Source organism: Aptenodytes patagonicus, chromosome 8, assembly GCF_965638725.1.
Source record: "Aptenodytes patagonicus chromosome 8, bAptPat1.pri.cur, whole genome shotgun sequence".
Lineage (NCBI taxonomy): Eukaryota > Metazoa > Chordata > Aves > Sphenisciformes > Spheniscidae > Aptenodytes > Aptenodytes patagonicus.
In genome coordinates this window covers 18021430-18036505 of record NC_134956.1, presented here as the reverse complement: position 1 = coordinate 18036505, position 15076 = coordinate 18021430, and the positions used below count along the sequence as shown (strand labels likewise).

The 15076-nt window shown below is 42.0% G+C and overlaps 1 protein-coding gene across 1 annotated transcript in view; it reads right to left on the bottom strand.

Moving 5' to 3' along the window:
* The window catches only part of SLC25A26 (solute carrier family 25 member 26), a 92209-nt gene that overhangs the window by 21184 nt on the left and 55949 nt on the right, over positions 1-15076 (bottom strand). Inside the window, exon 6 of the mRNA XM_076346607.1 lies at positions 8378-8422. Coding sequence (XP_076202722.1) covers positions 8378-8422 — 45 coding nt within the window. The remainder of the gene's footprint in view (positions 1-8377; positions 8423-15076) is intronic.

The following is a 15076-nucleotide window of genomic DNA, read 5'->3' as shown; positions in this document are numbered from 1 at the left end:
TATTCACAGCCTAGGAAAGCAAAATGACAAGGAGCACATTACATGAAAGCAGGCCGCCATGCCAAGCCTGTGTCATGTGTATTCTATTAAGCTGAAGGCTGAATAGAAGACTTTGTTTTCCACTTCAAAGGACCCCATCCCAATCTCTCACTCTTCCCTTATGAATAACAAATTGGAAATAAATCTTCTGGCTGAAGCGCATGGAAACTCGTACAGTTGGGGCCCTCTGCAGCTTTCCAGCTCAATCACATGCTAATTTTTTTTGTAAACACTTTTATGTGATATATATGTAAATCTCGCTGTGCATTGCCGCACCATGTAAAGCAATACAGCGGGTGTGTCCTTAAGGGATGGGACACAGTGGGAAGCCTGAATGCAGATTTCTAATTATTCACAGGGATAATGTTCGCAGAGAAGGGTCAAGTTTTATATGTGGGCAGAACCTTACTTTTCTTCCTAGCAATCCCATTTCATACTGTCCCATAGGCCAGTGTCCTCTGCTTCTCACCACAAACGTTATTTAGCTCTTTTGATACTGAGAATACAAGGACACCCCATTTTGCTGGGCAGAAGGCACACTGGAAAAGTCACTCTTAGGATATATCAAGGCCTTTCAATCTAAAAAAAAAAAAAAAAAAACCAAACAAAGATTAGATTACTATCGCCTTTAAATACAGGAGGGAAGTATATGGTGCCCACAAACGCGGGCTCCTCACGTGTTGAGGACACCTGGCCTCTGGATGCCCAATAACCTTTGACTAGTTCACACAACTCCTTACCCGTGCGTGCCTGTCACCTTTGCCTCACGTTTGTAGTAAAAGTTTGGGGTAGAGATCATCTGTCAGCTTTGTTCTCCCAACGCAGCTGGGTCTTGGTTTATATTCAGGACACCTAAGCTATAGTGATCCTAGGAAAGTGCAACACTCGCATCTTTCTCAAACCTGATGACCAGACCAACACCCCAAATGCTGCAGGAAGCATCGCAGAGAATGAGACATCCCTGCCTTGGCCTTCCTACTCTTCAGGCACTAAGAGGCAAGCAGACCTCATGGCATACGCTAAGCTTGAGGCCTGCAGCTGAGTAAATATTACAATTCACTCCAAAGATAAGCATCTGTAGTATTTCTACGTACCCCTCTGTTCAAGGCAGTGTTCAACTTCATGATAACAGAGGGGAGAAAAATCTCTCCGAATTAATCACATAGATTTGTGTGCATGTGCAGTCCTACAGACTGAGGAAAGAAAAGCAATTTCATGCTTGCCTTTGCTACTAGGTATTTTACTTGCAACGTGGCATTCTGCACGGCTGATCCTTACAGATGCATGGCACATTAGCTACAGGAGAAGCAAAAAATTCATAAGCTGATTGCAGTTTCTATACATAAAGTCAAAAAGCATAGAGCCAAACGTCCTCCCCAGTGAATTTTTATGTGCATATGTGCAGCATATGTGCAGTACATATGTATATTATCTTGCAGGAAACATGCAAGCCCAAACATGGGAAAAATTCAATGATCTAAGTTCACTGTTGACTTAAACGTTGAGAGTCCATTGACACTAATGGAGTTGCGCTCACTTATGCCAGTACTGAATTTGGCCCTAGAATTAAACCCACCCAAATCCTAGATAAATTGAGAGAAAGAGAACAAAAGTTGGCCTACATGCAACAGCATATTTTTCATGTTAAAAGCATTTCATTCCCTTTTTCTCCCCATATAATACTGCATTGATGTCTGTGACCCATTTGGATGTAAATCAAAATGGATGTGCTCAAAGCCTGGTTAAAGAAAATGTCTTTGAAACAGTGTTCCCATGGCAAGGCAGAACATAATATGCCAGCTACACTCAGTTTCCATGGCACAAAGGGCCATATATGTGTCTGGCGAGGAAAATGCACTTCTGAAAAATCACTTCAAAGTTAGGACGGCTTTCCTTAAGCATCTGCACTACTACTACTACTACCTGCTAATAAATCTGTGCTTCATGCAGGCTTGTGTGAATAAATTACATGGAAGAATTACATGAGTCTTTTAAGGTTCTTCAGCAAGAAGCAAGTGTCCGAATCAAATAGTGAGCCCTTCACATTGATTACTTCTCTATTCTACCAAACATCCCCAGACATCATTGGCAAGCTCAGTGACTTCTAGAGAACTGCTTGTGGTCTAGGCATAACCAAGAGCATCACAATCTGGCTCTGTATCTACAGACTCGTGAGTCTGTTTTACTTCTGCCGTTTTAAATGCTGCATTGATGATCCAAGACCATCTGACTTTCTCAAACGTGTCTGCAGTGCTGTAAGTAAGGATTGCATTTGTTTCTTTCTCTTTGGTGCAGATGGCATATAGCATTCCTTCGACTGTGCTTCAAGACTGTGTGAATGACACTTATTGTGACACTAATAAAGCGAGGGCTGTTTGCTGAACAGCTGTTGGGTACATTGTTCTTTTGTGAGAAAAATGCAGCCGTTATGCTAATGGCATGCACACGCCGCATTGGCCACAAGTTACATCACGCCTCGAAACACCACCATGGAAATCTGTTTTCCCAATACAGCACCTAAGCAAATGGCAGACACATTAGCGTTATTTAACGATTAGGACTTAATCCCTAAATCAACCCTATCGTTACTCAAAGAGGGAGCTAGGTATGGTAGAACACTTACTACACTGCCTGCAAGGAAATGGGTTTAAAGCCGGGCCTGGGTTTCATTTACTCTTGACTTATATGCAGCTGAGCACAGCAGAAAAGAAGTACTAGACTGCTTCTCCAGGAAAAAAGGGAAGCTGTCACCTACCTATAGAGCAGGGAAAGCCATTTTAGGCCCAGTTTGGCTACATTCCTCTATCTTCTACCTACCCTGTTAAACAGCAACAGATTTGATTGTAAATTTTAGGAGGGAAATAGCATGTGATTTATTGTTTCAATGGTGGAGTTATAAACACGTATTACTGCTGAGAATCCCAGCTGCCTGGGCAGAAGCATTCTGTAAACTTTTCATTCTTATTAACTTTAAAAATCAGGTGCAATGAGCTCCAACCAAGATTAGAGTCCTCGCCCTCCACGGAAACCCACCGAACAGTCTTTGCACAGCATGCTTCAAGGTATATCTCAAAGGTATATCTGCACTGACAACTACAAGCAAGGCCGAGCCCGCCCTCGAACCAGACTTGTTCACACCCTATTCTGCCTATACCAGCCCCCAGAAGTTGAGGTCTCTGGAGGAGGGAACCAGCAGAACCAAGCAAACAAGTACATGTGCCAATGCCTTCGTGTAGATCTACAGTCCCGTCCAGCAGCAGATTTCGCAAGCTCTGCTCCACTCAACACAAGTGCCTTGTGCCTGGGGTGGCCACTGAACCTGGACAGAAAACAAGGGACCTAAGGAAGTGCAAACCCAATCCCAAGCCTGCTCTCTATCGTGTGGGCAGAAACCAGTTTAGGGACAACATGGGGAACTTCTGTTCTGACCCAACCAACCTTCTGCTATTGCTCAGCCTCACAGGGGAACGGCTGGACTCTCCCCATTCTCTTTACTGTGATGCCCCGCTTATTGCACAGGGTGGAAATGTGCCTATGCATACTTTTGAAACCATTCTCTTCTCCTGAAGCTACCAAAGCATTCCTCTACTTGTTCAGCATCTTACACCACTATCACATGCCACCATAGTCATTACAAAATCCCACAAAAGAGACCTGCCCATGTACCTCAGCTCCCTGTCTCTAGTTATTGCCTCTGAAGGTCCAACCAAATCTCTCTCTTTATAAAACACCTGTTAATTTGTGAGACTTACAGATTTGAGAAATTATCTTATTGCTAAAGCCAGTGACAAAAAAAAACGCGTGAGCTCACTATAGCCGCAGAAAGTCTTAAGAGCTTTAGGTTTTGCCCAGCACCAAGACAAAGAAGGAAATCCTGGCCCCACTGAGAGCCAGAGGAGCCAGAACATCACCTTGAGCATGGTCAGTCCAAGATTTTTATCTTTCCTTGCAGGTCCTGGGCCAGCGGAGCAGCACAGTCTGTGCCAGCCCTCCCAGAGAGGCTGTGTGTACAAAAGCAGGACTCGCTGGCACACACAGTCTGCAGGGCGAAATCTGCCTGACCCTGACGTTATATAGTCTTAGCAACGTCCAAGTGTCTCATCTCAGAACCGGACATGTCTAATGAAAAAGACAAAAGGTTCCCAGGATAGTAGGTTTGTTTTCCCTCCTTAAAAAAACAACCAACCAAACAAAAAACCCCTTATTTTTCAAGTCTACTCATTTGAGACCTATGTCCTCCTGTCCTGCCTGTTCCTTCCCTCCTCACTGGCTACCAGAGCCTTTTCTCCAGACACACAATACATTTGGTCTATAAAGAGAGCATTCTCCATGTACAGCTGTGTTGGAGTAACTCTCAGAGGCTCTGAAGCGCAGCCAACATGCAGAAATATAAAACCCAAGAGGACTGAGTCTTGTTTTACCTGAGACGGGTTTATCTTACACACAGCACTGTTCTCTGAGGGAGCTGACCATTTTCACTCACACAAATAAGAAGCAGGCATTTTTGACAAAGATGTTTCTGGACTCAAACCTAACCAGAGGCTCTTGATTTTGTGGGGTTTTTTTAAACTCCATTTTGTTGGAAAAAAACGGATGCCCTGTATTTCTGCAATATCCCACAACAGAAATTAAAGTCTTTTTTCTTAGTTAGGTCTAAAAGAGAAAAATTATGGATTAAAACGCAACATGAAACAAATGATAAATTATTTATGTGCTGTTGGTAGGTACTCGGATATGATGATTAGAAGTGCTGAATAAAATGCCTGAACAGAGCAGAACAGAAGATCACACAGAAGGGATGAACTCCACAGTGCTGCAGTCATCTGAGTGGAGACTCACACCCCTGGCAGCAGGGTGAAAGCAAGGGAGCTGCGCCAGACTCCCTGTAACCCACCAAAATTTCATGCCAAATACACAGGCCCTGTAATTTGAAATTCCCACAATGAAAAACACACATATAGTATTTCCAAAGCAAGTTACAGAGGCACCCTGGAAATTCCAGGGCAGCATACAAGGGGACTGTATCTTACAACGTTATTCCAAAACTTGAACTAATATGGAAAGCAGTGTGCTCGGCTGGCATTTGGGAAGCACACCACAACTATGTTCTGCTGCATTTCTTCATGGCCAGCTGGCTTTGAGATGGGATCAGAAGTATTAGCCCCACCTAAAAGAACCTAAACCTGATCAAACTGCCACAGTGGTAAGCGGCCATGGTGCTCTCTGAGGGTTGGTGAGGCAGAGAGTGAATGAAATTTGAAATGCCCCTTCTGTTCCTGAACTCTGAGAAGACTTCAAAATTGTTTTAGCTGTAAGACTTGGGCTATAAAGACAGAGAAGCACTACACTAACTCACCCTAATAGAGAATTACAATGTCTGTCCTGAAGTCTGATACATCATAGCACAGTTTCCTTCTCCCCTTTGGTTTGTATCAATAATCTGTGCCTAAATCAAAATATGGAAAAATGAAAAATTGTGAAGGGAAAGGACATTAAGCATGCAATATAGCAGTGGATGCTACCCACATAAAAAAAAAAGGAGTTTTCTTTTTTACTGAAATCACCATTTCTTTACTGTGTTTCTTGAGTCACTGTGATCTAAGAAATGAGTCTATTGACTGTTTCTAAATTGTGTGTTCACCTGAGTCACTGGCAGCAAAGCCAGTATTTGAAGCCGTATCTATTCCTTGCTAATTACTGCAATACCCCCTTTTCCAGCACACACAGTGTAAGTAACCTTATAGTTCAGTAATCTATACAACGGTCTCTCTTCTTCTTCTAACTTAGTCTGGTGCATGATATGCAAGTTTACTCTCACATAGGACAGCTGGTCTACATTCACAGACAGAAGAAAACTCTGCATGTAAACTATGTGGCTGAAGCCTGCTGGAAGCATAAAGAATAACCATAGCAGCTTGGAGCAAAGCAGATAGAGAAAATGGGATATAGAAACACTGATTTGCTGCCTACAACAAGCCTTTATTAGGGTTCTTTAAGTTTAACACCCTACTGCTGGCTGCAGCCAGCACATATGTGAAGGAAAAGGAAACTCTTCTTCCATGTGCGTTGCTAGCTGTCCTTTACAGTGGAGAGATATTTTTTCTCATTTTTATGGTGATTGGCTTGTTCGGGGAATTATAAGACTGAGTCTATCATCCGTCAGCTTATGTAACTTTCTACTAATGGTTTTAAAAATGACACAGCCACTGCACTTGTTCTGTTCTCCTTTGTGAGATGATCCACACACATCATACACAACTGCTCCCACATATACTTTCTCAAGTAATACCATTAACACAGTGCAGAATAGTCCCTCAGACATTATCTAACCAACAGCTTCAGTAAATTCTTCTGTGTTCAGGCTGCGCGCCGTTTGTCTCTTGTCCTCTGCACTCCTACCTCTTCTTAATTACTGTCTCTTCATGCACCCATGAGAAGCCCTAGCCTGAATCGTACTCCTATTGATGCTACTGGCCACATCCAGCCTGTTGATGGGACCATAATGTTTTTTTCTCCTTTGTTGTACTGTCAGGGCAATTTTTTTTTTATTTTATTTTTTTTTTTTTTTTTAAGAGCTTCATTCAGAAAAACAAAACGTATTCTGCTTTCACTGCCTGGCTTTGATGTGACAAACCTTGAGCGCTCTCCCTGTGCCGAGCCAAAGTGACTGGAGCCTGCAAGACTGATTTTTGCCATTTTCTACTCTTGGTTCCACAGTCAGAAGACTATATTGCAACTGGTCCATGGAACAAACTAACCCAGTTTTGTTTCTCTTCAGATCTGCACTGACCTCTTTAGATTAAACATGAGGTCTCATCCTAAGTGACTCACTCCTGTAGCTAGCTAAATTCAAACTGTCTTCTTTAAAGCCTCTAATCTAAACAATAAATTTCATTGTCACAGCTACGTGGACATTAGTTAAAACAACTTTACATTCTGAAAACAGCTACACGATGTTGCTGTTTTATGTGGTTTTGGCAAGAACACTGCACTTTTTCCTCTTAAAGCACTGCCACCTCTTGCTCCCAAACACGGCTGCTGCACTAACAATTAGCAGGTCAGGCCAGTATCGCTGCCGAAGAGTTTACAGAAAGCCATTCCAAGACACTGGCAGGGAAACAGATTCCTAATAAGGCAGCCAAAGCTACCCTGTGCAATGGGACGATACCCAGACACCGCATCAGACCAAGCTCATGAAGTTCCTACGGAATCCTCTGCAAAACGCAGCTCAGTTCTGTGAAAGCTCTTGATGTATTTCATGCTCCTCCTGCCTGTGGACTCCCCTTTATATTTGACTCCCTGAAGCCTCTAGATGCAAACTGTGGGCTCGTCCCTCCAGAACAACCCAAGCTACTGACACACCGCAAGAAGATAAGCTATTGTCCCAACCAAGCACACAAGGACCAAGGAGAACATAAGCCCTCCTCCCTCAATAGAAGGAGCAAGGGGCAAGGAAGATCATCACCAGTTTCCATCCTTCCCAGTACCTCTGCCCAGTTTGGGTCTCAGTGCCAAGCTTTCTCAGAAGTCCAGCACCCTTAACAAGAAGAAAACTACTCTCTCTCCAGCTCCTCTCTTGTAAATACTATATTTTGCTACAATGCTTTTAACGATCTGCAATAATTTTCTGTGCTTCCAAGCCAGGATATCAAAGCACCTGAAAAACCCTGACTTTCCTTCATCTTTTGCAGTGAGTTAAAGGAAAAAACAGAGGGACAGAGAAATTACATGACTTTCAATCCAGCTCTGTGCTCAAAAATCTAAACCCTGACTCTGTCCATGATAAACACAGCAACCAGCTGGTGGGAGAACAGCACCATCATTCTGAAAGACTGCGCTATTAAAATATCATCCAATTGACACCTTCTTTAAATGACCTTCGAAATAGCGTACACGCAGCCAATCAAAATAGCTTGTCAGCGATGCACTGAGAGTCTCTCCCTGTCTACAAACCCAGGCTCAATCAGTTTTCTCTGTATCATTTGCAACTGCCTGTTACCTTGAAGAGTGAAACGCTAAAAAAATTAAAATAAAGTAAAAAAAGCACCACAACACAAGATGGTTCCCACTCTAATCAGTAAAAATAGCTAGGGTAGCAGATAAGATTTCTGGCATGCTGGGGAGTAAAATTTAGACTGCATGCCACATATCAGTGGTTAGATGTTCTCTGTTATTTTTCAGATATTCAGGCAAATGATGTTCACATGCACAGGTAGGTTGGTACATACTTAGTGATTCTTGGCTGTGCCCATAATTGTGATAATCAAGTTAGATAAGTTACCATGGAAAGCCTTTGCAAAATGTATAACTTACATTTCTATCATTAAAGAGGACTTACCTTTAAGGACTCCCAGAGGGGAAATTGTACCAGAGAGAAAGGAATCTGGAGAGATGGGAAAAGAAAAAACAACAACAACAAAGTTACAAAAGCAAATTAGGTTGGCATGTTCCTCGACTGGCTAAATTAGGAACAGTTATTGTTCACTCAGTGAACTGCAGCTTATTACATTTACAAATCTTTAAGGACACTTTATGCACGCTGCCATTAAATGACTGGTTTCACTAAAGCAGTTTTACTTTGTTTATCACATTCCCTGCTGAGAGGTTAATGTATTGTTACCAGGGTGGCCTAGTAGAGCAATAAGCAGTATGATCTAGTACAGGGACATTCTTGGTTTGATGCTCAGCCAAGAAAGCCATAAGGATGGCTCAAAAAGCATGCTCCTAAGGCCAGGAACACAGCCTGGCAAAAAAACATCTTCAGCAATACACACTCTCACAAATGCTGAGCTGAAAACAGTTGTGCTTCAACCAGGGCTTTGCAGTTTGGGCATAAGCTGCAGAGAGAAACTTTTCTGAACACCTCCCAGTGATCTCACATTAACAAGCTCCCTAGTGAATTAAAAGCAGGTTGTGAAGAGCTACCACAACCCAACCAAAACCCAGGGGAGATGCTTGGTGGTTCCCTTCTCATCACCTACAACAAGAGGTTCTTCTGTTCAGCAACAGTCTGTATCTCTACCTAGGCTTATTCCTGCTGCCGTGTGTCCTCAGCAGTGCCTGTGCATTTCCAGCTCCTTTACAGATTTTGCCTTGATAAACACCTCATGACCAACTCTCTTAACACACGGGGAAAAAAGCCAACATACATCTCCGTCAGCTCTGTAGGCTGTGCAGGGCTAACACGTGTAATAAATCAGTTTTCACCGCGAACAGAGTGATTCTTTGCAACAAGAGACATCACTTTCCAAGGTTATGCCTTCCCTTATAGTTTCTTCCTCCTCCAATCTCTCCACTAAGTTCTTCTGGCTCTTCCTCCTCCTTCACCACTCTGACAAGCCCTGTCCAATATCCACCTCTGGTACCAACCCTGCCTTTGCTATCTCCTGCCTGGGTATCTATCTCAAGACATCTTGGAGGAAGGAGTCCCTCTGAAAACACTAGCCTGTGCCAGAATTGCCCTACAGCCGCATCTGCAGGTCTACTTTGCCCCTTCCTAAATGCTTCTGCAGTTACCTCCTCCACTTCAACAGCCACTCAGCCGCACTTTCAAATCTTCTTCCAAGTTATCTATTTTCTTCTCCTACTGTTATCTTCCTTCCCCACGCATGATGCATGTCGGATCAGTTTTCCCCCTTACGTGGGCTGATTTTGTAGTCTGCGCATCATTTTATTAGTCTCAGAAAGCACTTATGCACCTTTTGCCATAAAAAGTAGTACACACTCAAAATGGGTCACACTAATACATAAATCTTTGCTCTTTGTAACATGAGTAACGTCAGGTTAAAAACATTCACTACAGAGATATGAACAGCTTATTACATCCAAATTCAAGCTACACAAAGGAATCTGAAATGGTACATCCATTCAACATCACAAGAGTTAAAAAGTACTGTCTGCTTCACCGTGTCGCAACTAATGATTAATAAATGAGTCTATTAAGTTAATCTGCCAGGCAAAACTAAGCTTGACAGACACCTGTCACAGGAAATTTGTTATCTATTCAGGCAGGAAATGGCAGTGAGAAGAAATCAATGTCACTGCTGTACATTGAGCTGACAAACTGAAATCTCAGAGGAAGTTTGTCATCTTGAACAATGAGCAATATCCCTGGTGGCATCTCAGAGCCCCACAAAAAAGGTCAGACATGGCTCTTATTTATCAGGGCCTTGAAACTCTAGTGTAGCAATTAAATTTTGTTTTTAATACTGGGTGAAAAAGTCCAGCTATTTGACAGTAATGTGTGGTAATATATTTATGAGAAGATAAATATATCCACATGCTGCTGCATCATTGTTGAATTGGAGTTAAACGGCATGATTTCTTTGCAATGTAAAATGAAAAGCAACATAATCTTCTATTATCTAGGCCAGAAAATAGAAAAAAAAAGAAACAATACCCACTACATTTGCTTCAAATTTGTTAAAAGAGAGAAAAGGAAACGCTCTGTATCCAGCTGCACACCAAACAAAACAAGCTTTCAAATACAGTCTCCAAGTTTTGCTTTTTTATACGCGCGAATGAGTGGTAAAATTATGCAGCTGTTAATAAGACAACAAGGGAAGCTTTTGACATAAACCCCTTTTTATCTCCTAGCTAGAAGCATTTCAATCAAAGAGGCAATTTGTTCACGACTGCTGTTTGATTTTCAGTGTTAGTGGTGTTTGCTTTCTGCGTCCCGCTCAGCGGGGACCAGAACTGGATAGGGATTATCAGTTTCACTTTTCCCCGTGCGTCCCATGAGATGCTGCAATAAGCAGGCTACCAAAATGCCTGGGAAGATTTCGGATGTATGTTAGTGGGATCTGCACAGCTGCTGGGCTCCCTCCTCTCTAAGATTCCTGCAGGATAAGGGCCTAAACATTCAGAAGTCACACTTTAATAGAGTTTGAAAACTTGCAAAAAACAAACAAACTAGGAAGCACCACCAACAAAAACAAGCAGCGCAGCACCTTTGCCTGCACTAAGATCCTAATGAGATGTCCTCTATTTCTTACAGTCATCCATTGGAGCCTGTTTGACAACGTCCTGACTTAAAAACAAAACCCACACAAGCAATTTCATGGGTACTGGAATGAAAGGGAGTCTGGCTTCCTGTGGATTTGGTTTTTGTCATCAGATTATCTGAAGCCAAATAATTTCCAAACCGGGTTCAGCGATCTTCCCGCAACAGGAACCTCCATCACATTTCCTCTCGACATCTATTCCACAGCCCCTGTTGCAAGTTCAGTTCCTATTGCAAGCCTTCCCCCAAACCCCTTAATAGCCTTTATTCTCCTCTTACATATTCTCAAGAAACTTATAGGAACTTCTATTTATCTTTGCAGCCTCTGCCTTTCCACCACATTTCCATGGCCAACATGTCCAAGGGCTGCGCAGGCTGCTGTGTGTTCTGTTCATGTGTGCATACACCCTGTTTGCATAAGCCTTGTTTCCCTAAGAGACCAGGCTAAACAGCCCACGCCCAAAAGTAGTATTAATATATGCAAAAAGAAATAGCTTTGCAAGGGTAACTCATCCAACAATGAAAAAGCCTTTAGATGGCTTATTGCCCTTTATTCCTCTACCACGACAGACACGACAAAATCTCGCAGTCTGGGGATGCTTCTTAATTTGAAGATTTACAGCATTTCATTCCTTTTCATATTTTGCTTTTTAAAAGAAAAGTTCTTCAGCAACGAACAGAATCACACCCTGCCAGGCAGCGATATTTATGCCTGAAATAGGCTAAGGCAACAATAAAAATATGGTCCACACATGTGGGTAACTTTCTGCCAGCAAATATGAAACCCTGGCGAGCTCCACCAACCTCTCATTTGACATTAATATAAAATAGACAGAGAGTACCAGTTCTCATGTCTGGCCTAATGTTATATAACTGTGCTGCTTGTTCAGCAGAGTCAACTCTTACACCAAAAAAAAAAGTTTAAAGCCCCCAGACAGCTGTAAATCATTATTCTAAAATGTTTTATAGGTTAGTGAAATTATCATTTACTCTGGTCCCTGTAGCCCTTAGCACCTGATGCCTAACTTAATGTAATGAACATTGCAGATTCTTATTTCTACAGATCTACTTAATTCCCCTGATACAGAAGGATTTGAAAAGATTATTTTTAATAAGTTACTTCTAGAAATAGTTGCACCTCACAGCCAGAGCAACAGATACACACACATCTCACTTCTAAAAAGAATACCAACTTGCAAGTACTGAAGAGTGATGACAGAGCAAAGTCCTCCCACCAAATACTGTTTAATTAAATAAAAGAAACTTAAGGAGGAGCTTAATAATACTCTTTGTAACTACAACACAACATTTTAAAGTAACTCAAAATTCACCCATTCAATATCTGATGCTAAATTGCAAGCTGACATTGTCCTGAAGGAAACATAGCAGCCAGGGAGCAAGGAGAACATGCTAAAGGAGTGGCAAAGAAGGGGGGAAGAACCAAAAAAAAAAAAGAAAACCAAAAAAAAACCCCAACTCATCAGCCTCTTCAGAACTGGGATTCCCTTCCAAATATGAGAATTCTTTCACACAAAGAGGAAACAGATGTCCATGGCTGGAATTTGCATGTGGCTTTATTCTCTTCTAGGATACAATAAAACTACTCTTCTTCTCATCCTCCAAGCTAGAAATTAAACAGTGGCATGTCATGCATAGTCCAGCTGTGCTTTCTACCTCCAACCTTTATTAGCAATATATTTAAAAAGAAGAAGAAAAGAGAGACAGAAAGAAAGGGAGAAACTAGAAAAGCATAAGAAATGAAAAACTATGTGGTATGTGTTCTCAAAACAATATAAAACCTACAGATGTTCTTACTAATCTGTGGCACATGTTTGTTTATTCAGGTTTTCTCTGTCTCCAGTTCAGCGGGCTTTGCTCTCCGGAAGAGCTATCTGTTTTTACAAACGTTAGAGTAAATACTGAAGGAGATATTGGCATAAACAGCCAGATGAGGAAACAGGCTCACCTTGTAAGAGCTTTCTCAATGTCCCTGAAACTGTACCTCCGTCCCAGAAACCGCTCTCACCCATACCTCCGCTGTTCCCTACATTAACAGCAACAGGAGAAAAGCCAACAGTTATGAAGAGGATTTTGACAGTACTAATATCACAAGAGGCAACGGCAAGAACATCTGTTTCCTTCAGGGAGAACGTACTGCAGTCATCACGCAGTAGTTCTCAAACTTGCACCTAACCTGTCACTCGCATGCACTTTGACGAGGCTCATAGAGATGCTATCACCGTTGAAGCCTGTATTTATAAGGAGTACTCCACCACAGTGTCTGAGCTGCAGGTGCCAAACTGTGCCTTCTCCACTGTAATTACAAAGAAAAATCTAATAAACCACTTCTGAGTATCAAAAAATACACTGTTTTCCAAGGATACACAAACCACAAATTTCAGGAGAAGTGTCTTTCCTTTACCTAAGTCCCTTTTACATTGTTTTTTTTTTTTTTTAATCAGCTTCTTTATAAAAGATGGCTCTTTTCAAATAGGTTCAAGTTACAGTACAATAAAACAACGCTGCCTGCCCACTGGAGCTAACACCAAAACATTTCCGCTAATAATCACAATAAATCTGGTTCAGTGTCCTGTCCTCCTAAAATTCTTCACACGCTTGCCCAATACATCTGGATTATGATAAACTGATGTTCCAGCTATAAATACACTTTCCCCACGATGGGATCTGAAAAGACAGCATGAAATGAGGTAAGCCTCTCCCCTGGTCACGTCAGAGGTCATAGCAATAGACACCGTTATGAAGACCTGTAACTTTCCACAATACTGACTAAAGGTGAAGGTGTAGAGGAGCTCAGCACAGCCATCATCGATGGTATACCCCAAAGCTGACAAAGTAGACTTATTTTCTTGCAAAGCTTCAATTAATACTGCCTCCCAGATCCTCCTTGACAAATTGCAGACCCCACAAGGAACCTAACAAAGGTAATTTGTAATCTTAACATGAATGAAAGACTGTCAAAGCCATCAGCCGTGTTCCTGCAGCTCTGAGAGATGAAAGGTATGAGCGTGGTGAAAGAATGGACAAGTTTATATGTTAAATAAATGATGGAGGGCTCTGTTAATAAACACTGATGCAATTAGAAACAAAACTCTTCAGGCAAGTATGACAACACTGGTATAGCAATGACCAGAGGAGATGATTTCTTGGCTCCATTCCTTAAGGGACACAGTGAAAGACCAAGTTCGCATACAGCACCTTCCTATAAGACTGCACAAAGCCAAAGAGAGGTGGAACCCCATGGGAAGCTGGGCCATCACAGGTAAAACTATCAAGTTGCATTTGCACCAAACAACTTTTCACAGCTCTTCGGAGTTGAACACATGGCTCTGCAGCACTGCCAGAGGCAAAGGAACGGCATTTAGGGTGGTAGAAACACGGGTCTCAACATTGCCAAGAGTATCATTAAAACAAAGGTTTGAGATCATGCACCAGCAGCCACCTGAGGTAATCAGCATTTTCTCATTTTCAAGCAAGTAACATTAACCCTGTGTGAGCTGGGAGACGACTGCAAGCTACAAATGGGAAGAAATACAAAATTCCTGAATTATACTCATTATTCTGATTCAAGCATCCACTAACCCTCAAATAAATATTTGCACCTTGCTTCCTCTGTTTCCCCAGCTCTAAACCCAAAGTATTTCCACTTGTCACCTGGCATATGTGAATGTTTGGAAGCAAATTCCTTCCTGAGACAAAATATTATGTGCCCCACAGGGTTGCTTAATTTGGTTACAAGCCATTCTCACAGATGTCCTTTGGACCTGCGTGGCAGAACTTCACATACAACAGGATTTTCTTTTAAACAGCACTGCACGCTCATTATAAAAGCACCATATAAAGGACATTATGTAGAGACAGATAAATACAAGGAAAATTCTATCCAGTTTTCCCTCCACTAGAAAAAGGTTTTATGATTAAAAAAGAAACGAGAAAAAAAAGACAAAAAGTTTTTCTGAAGGGGCAATGTTAACCAGCAAAGGCAAAACACACAGTCAGAGATTTGGCATGACT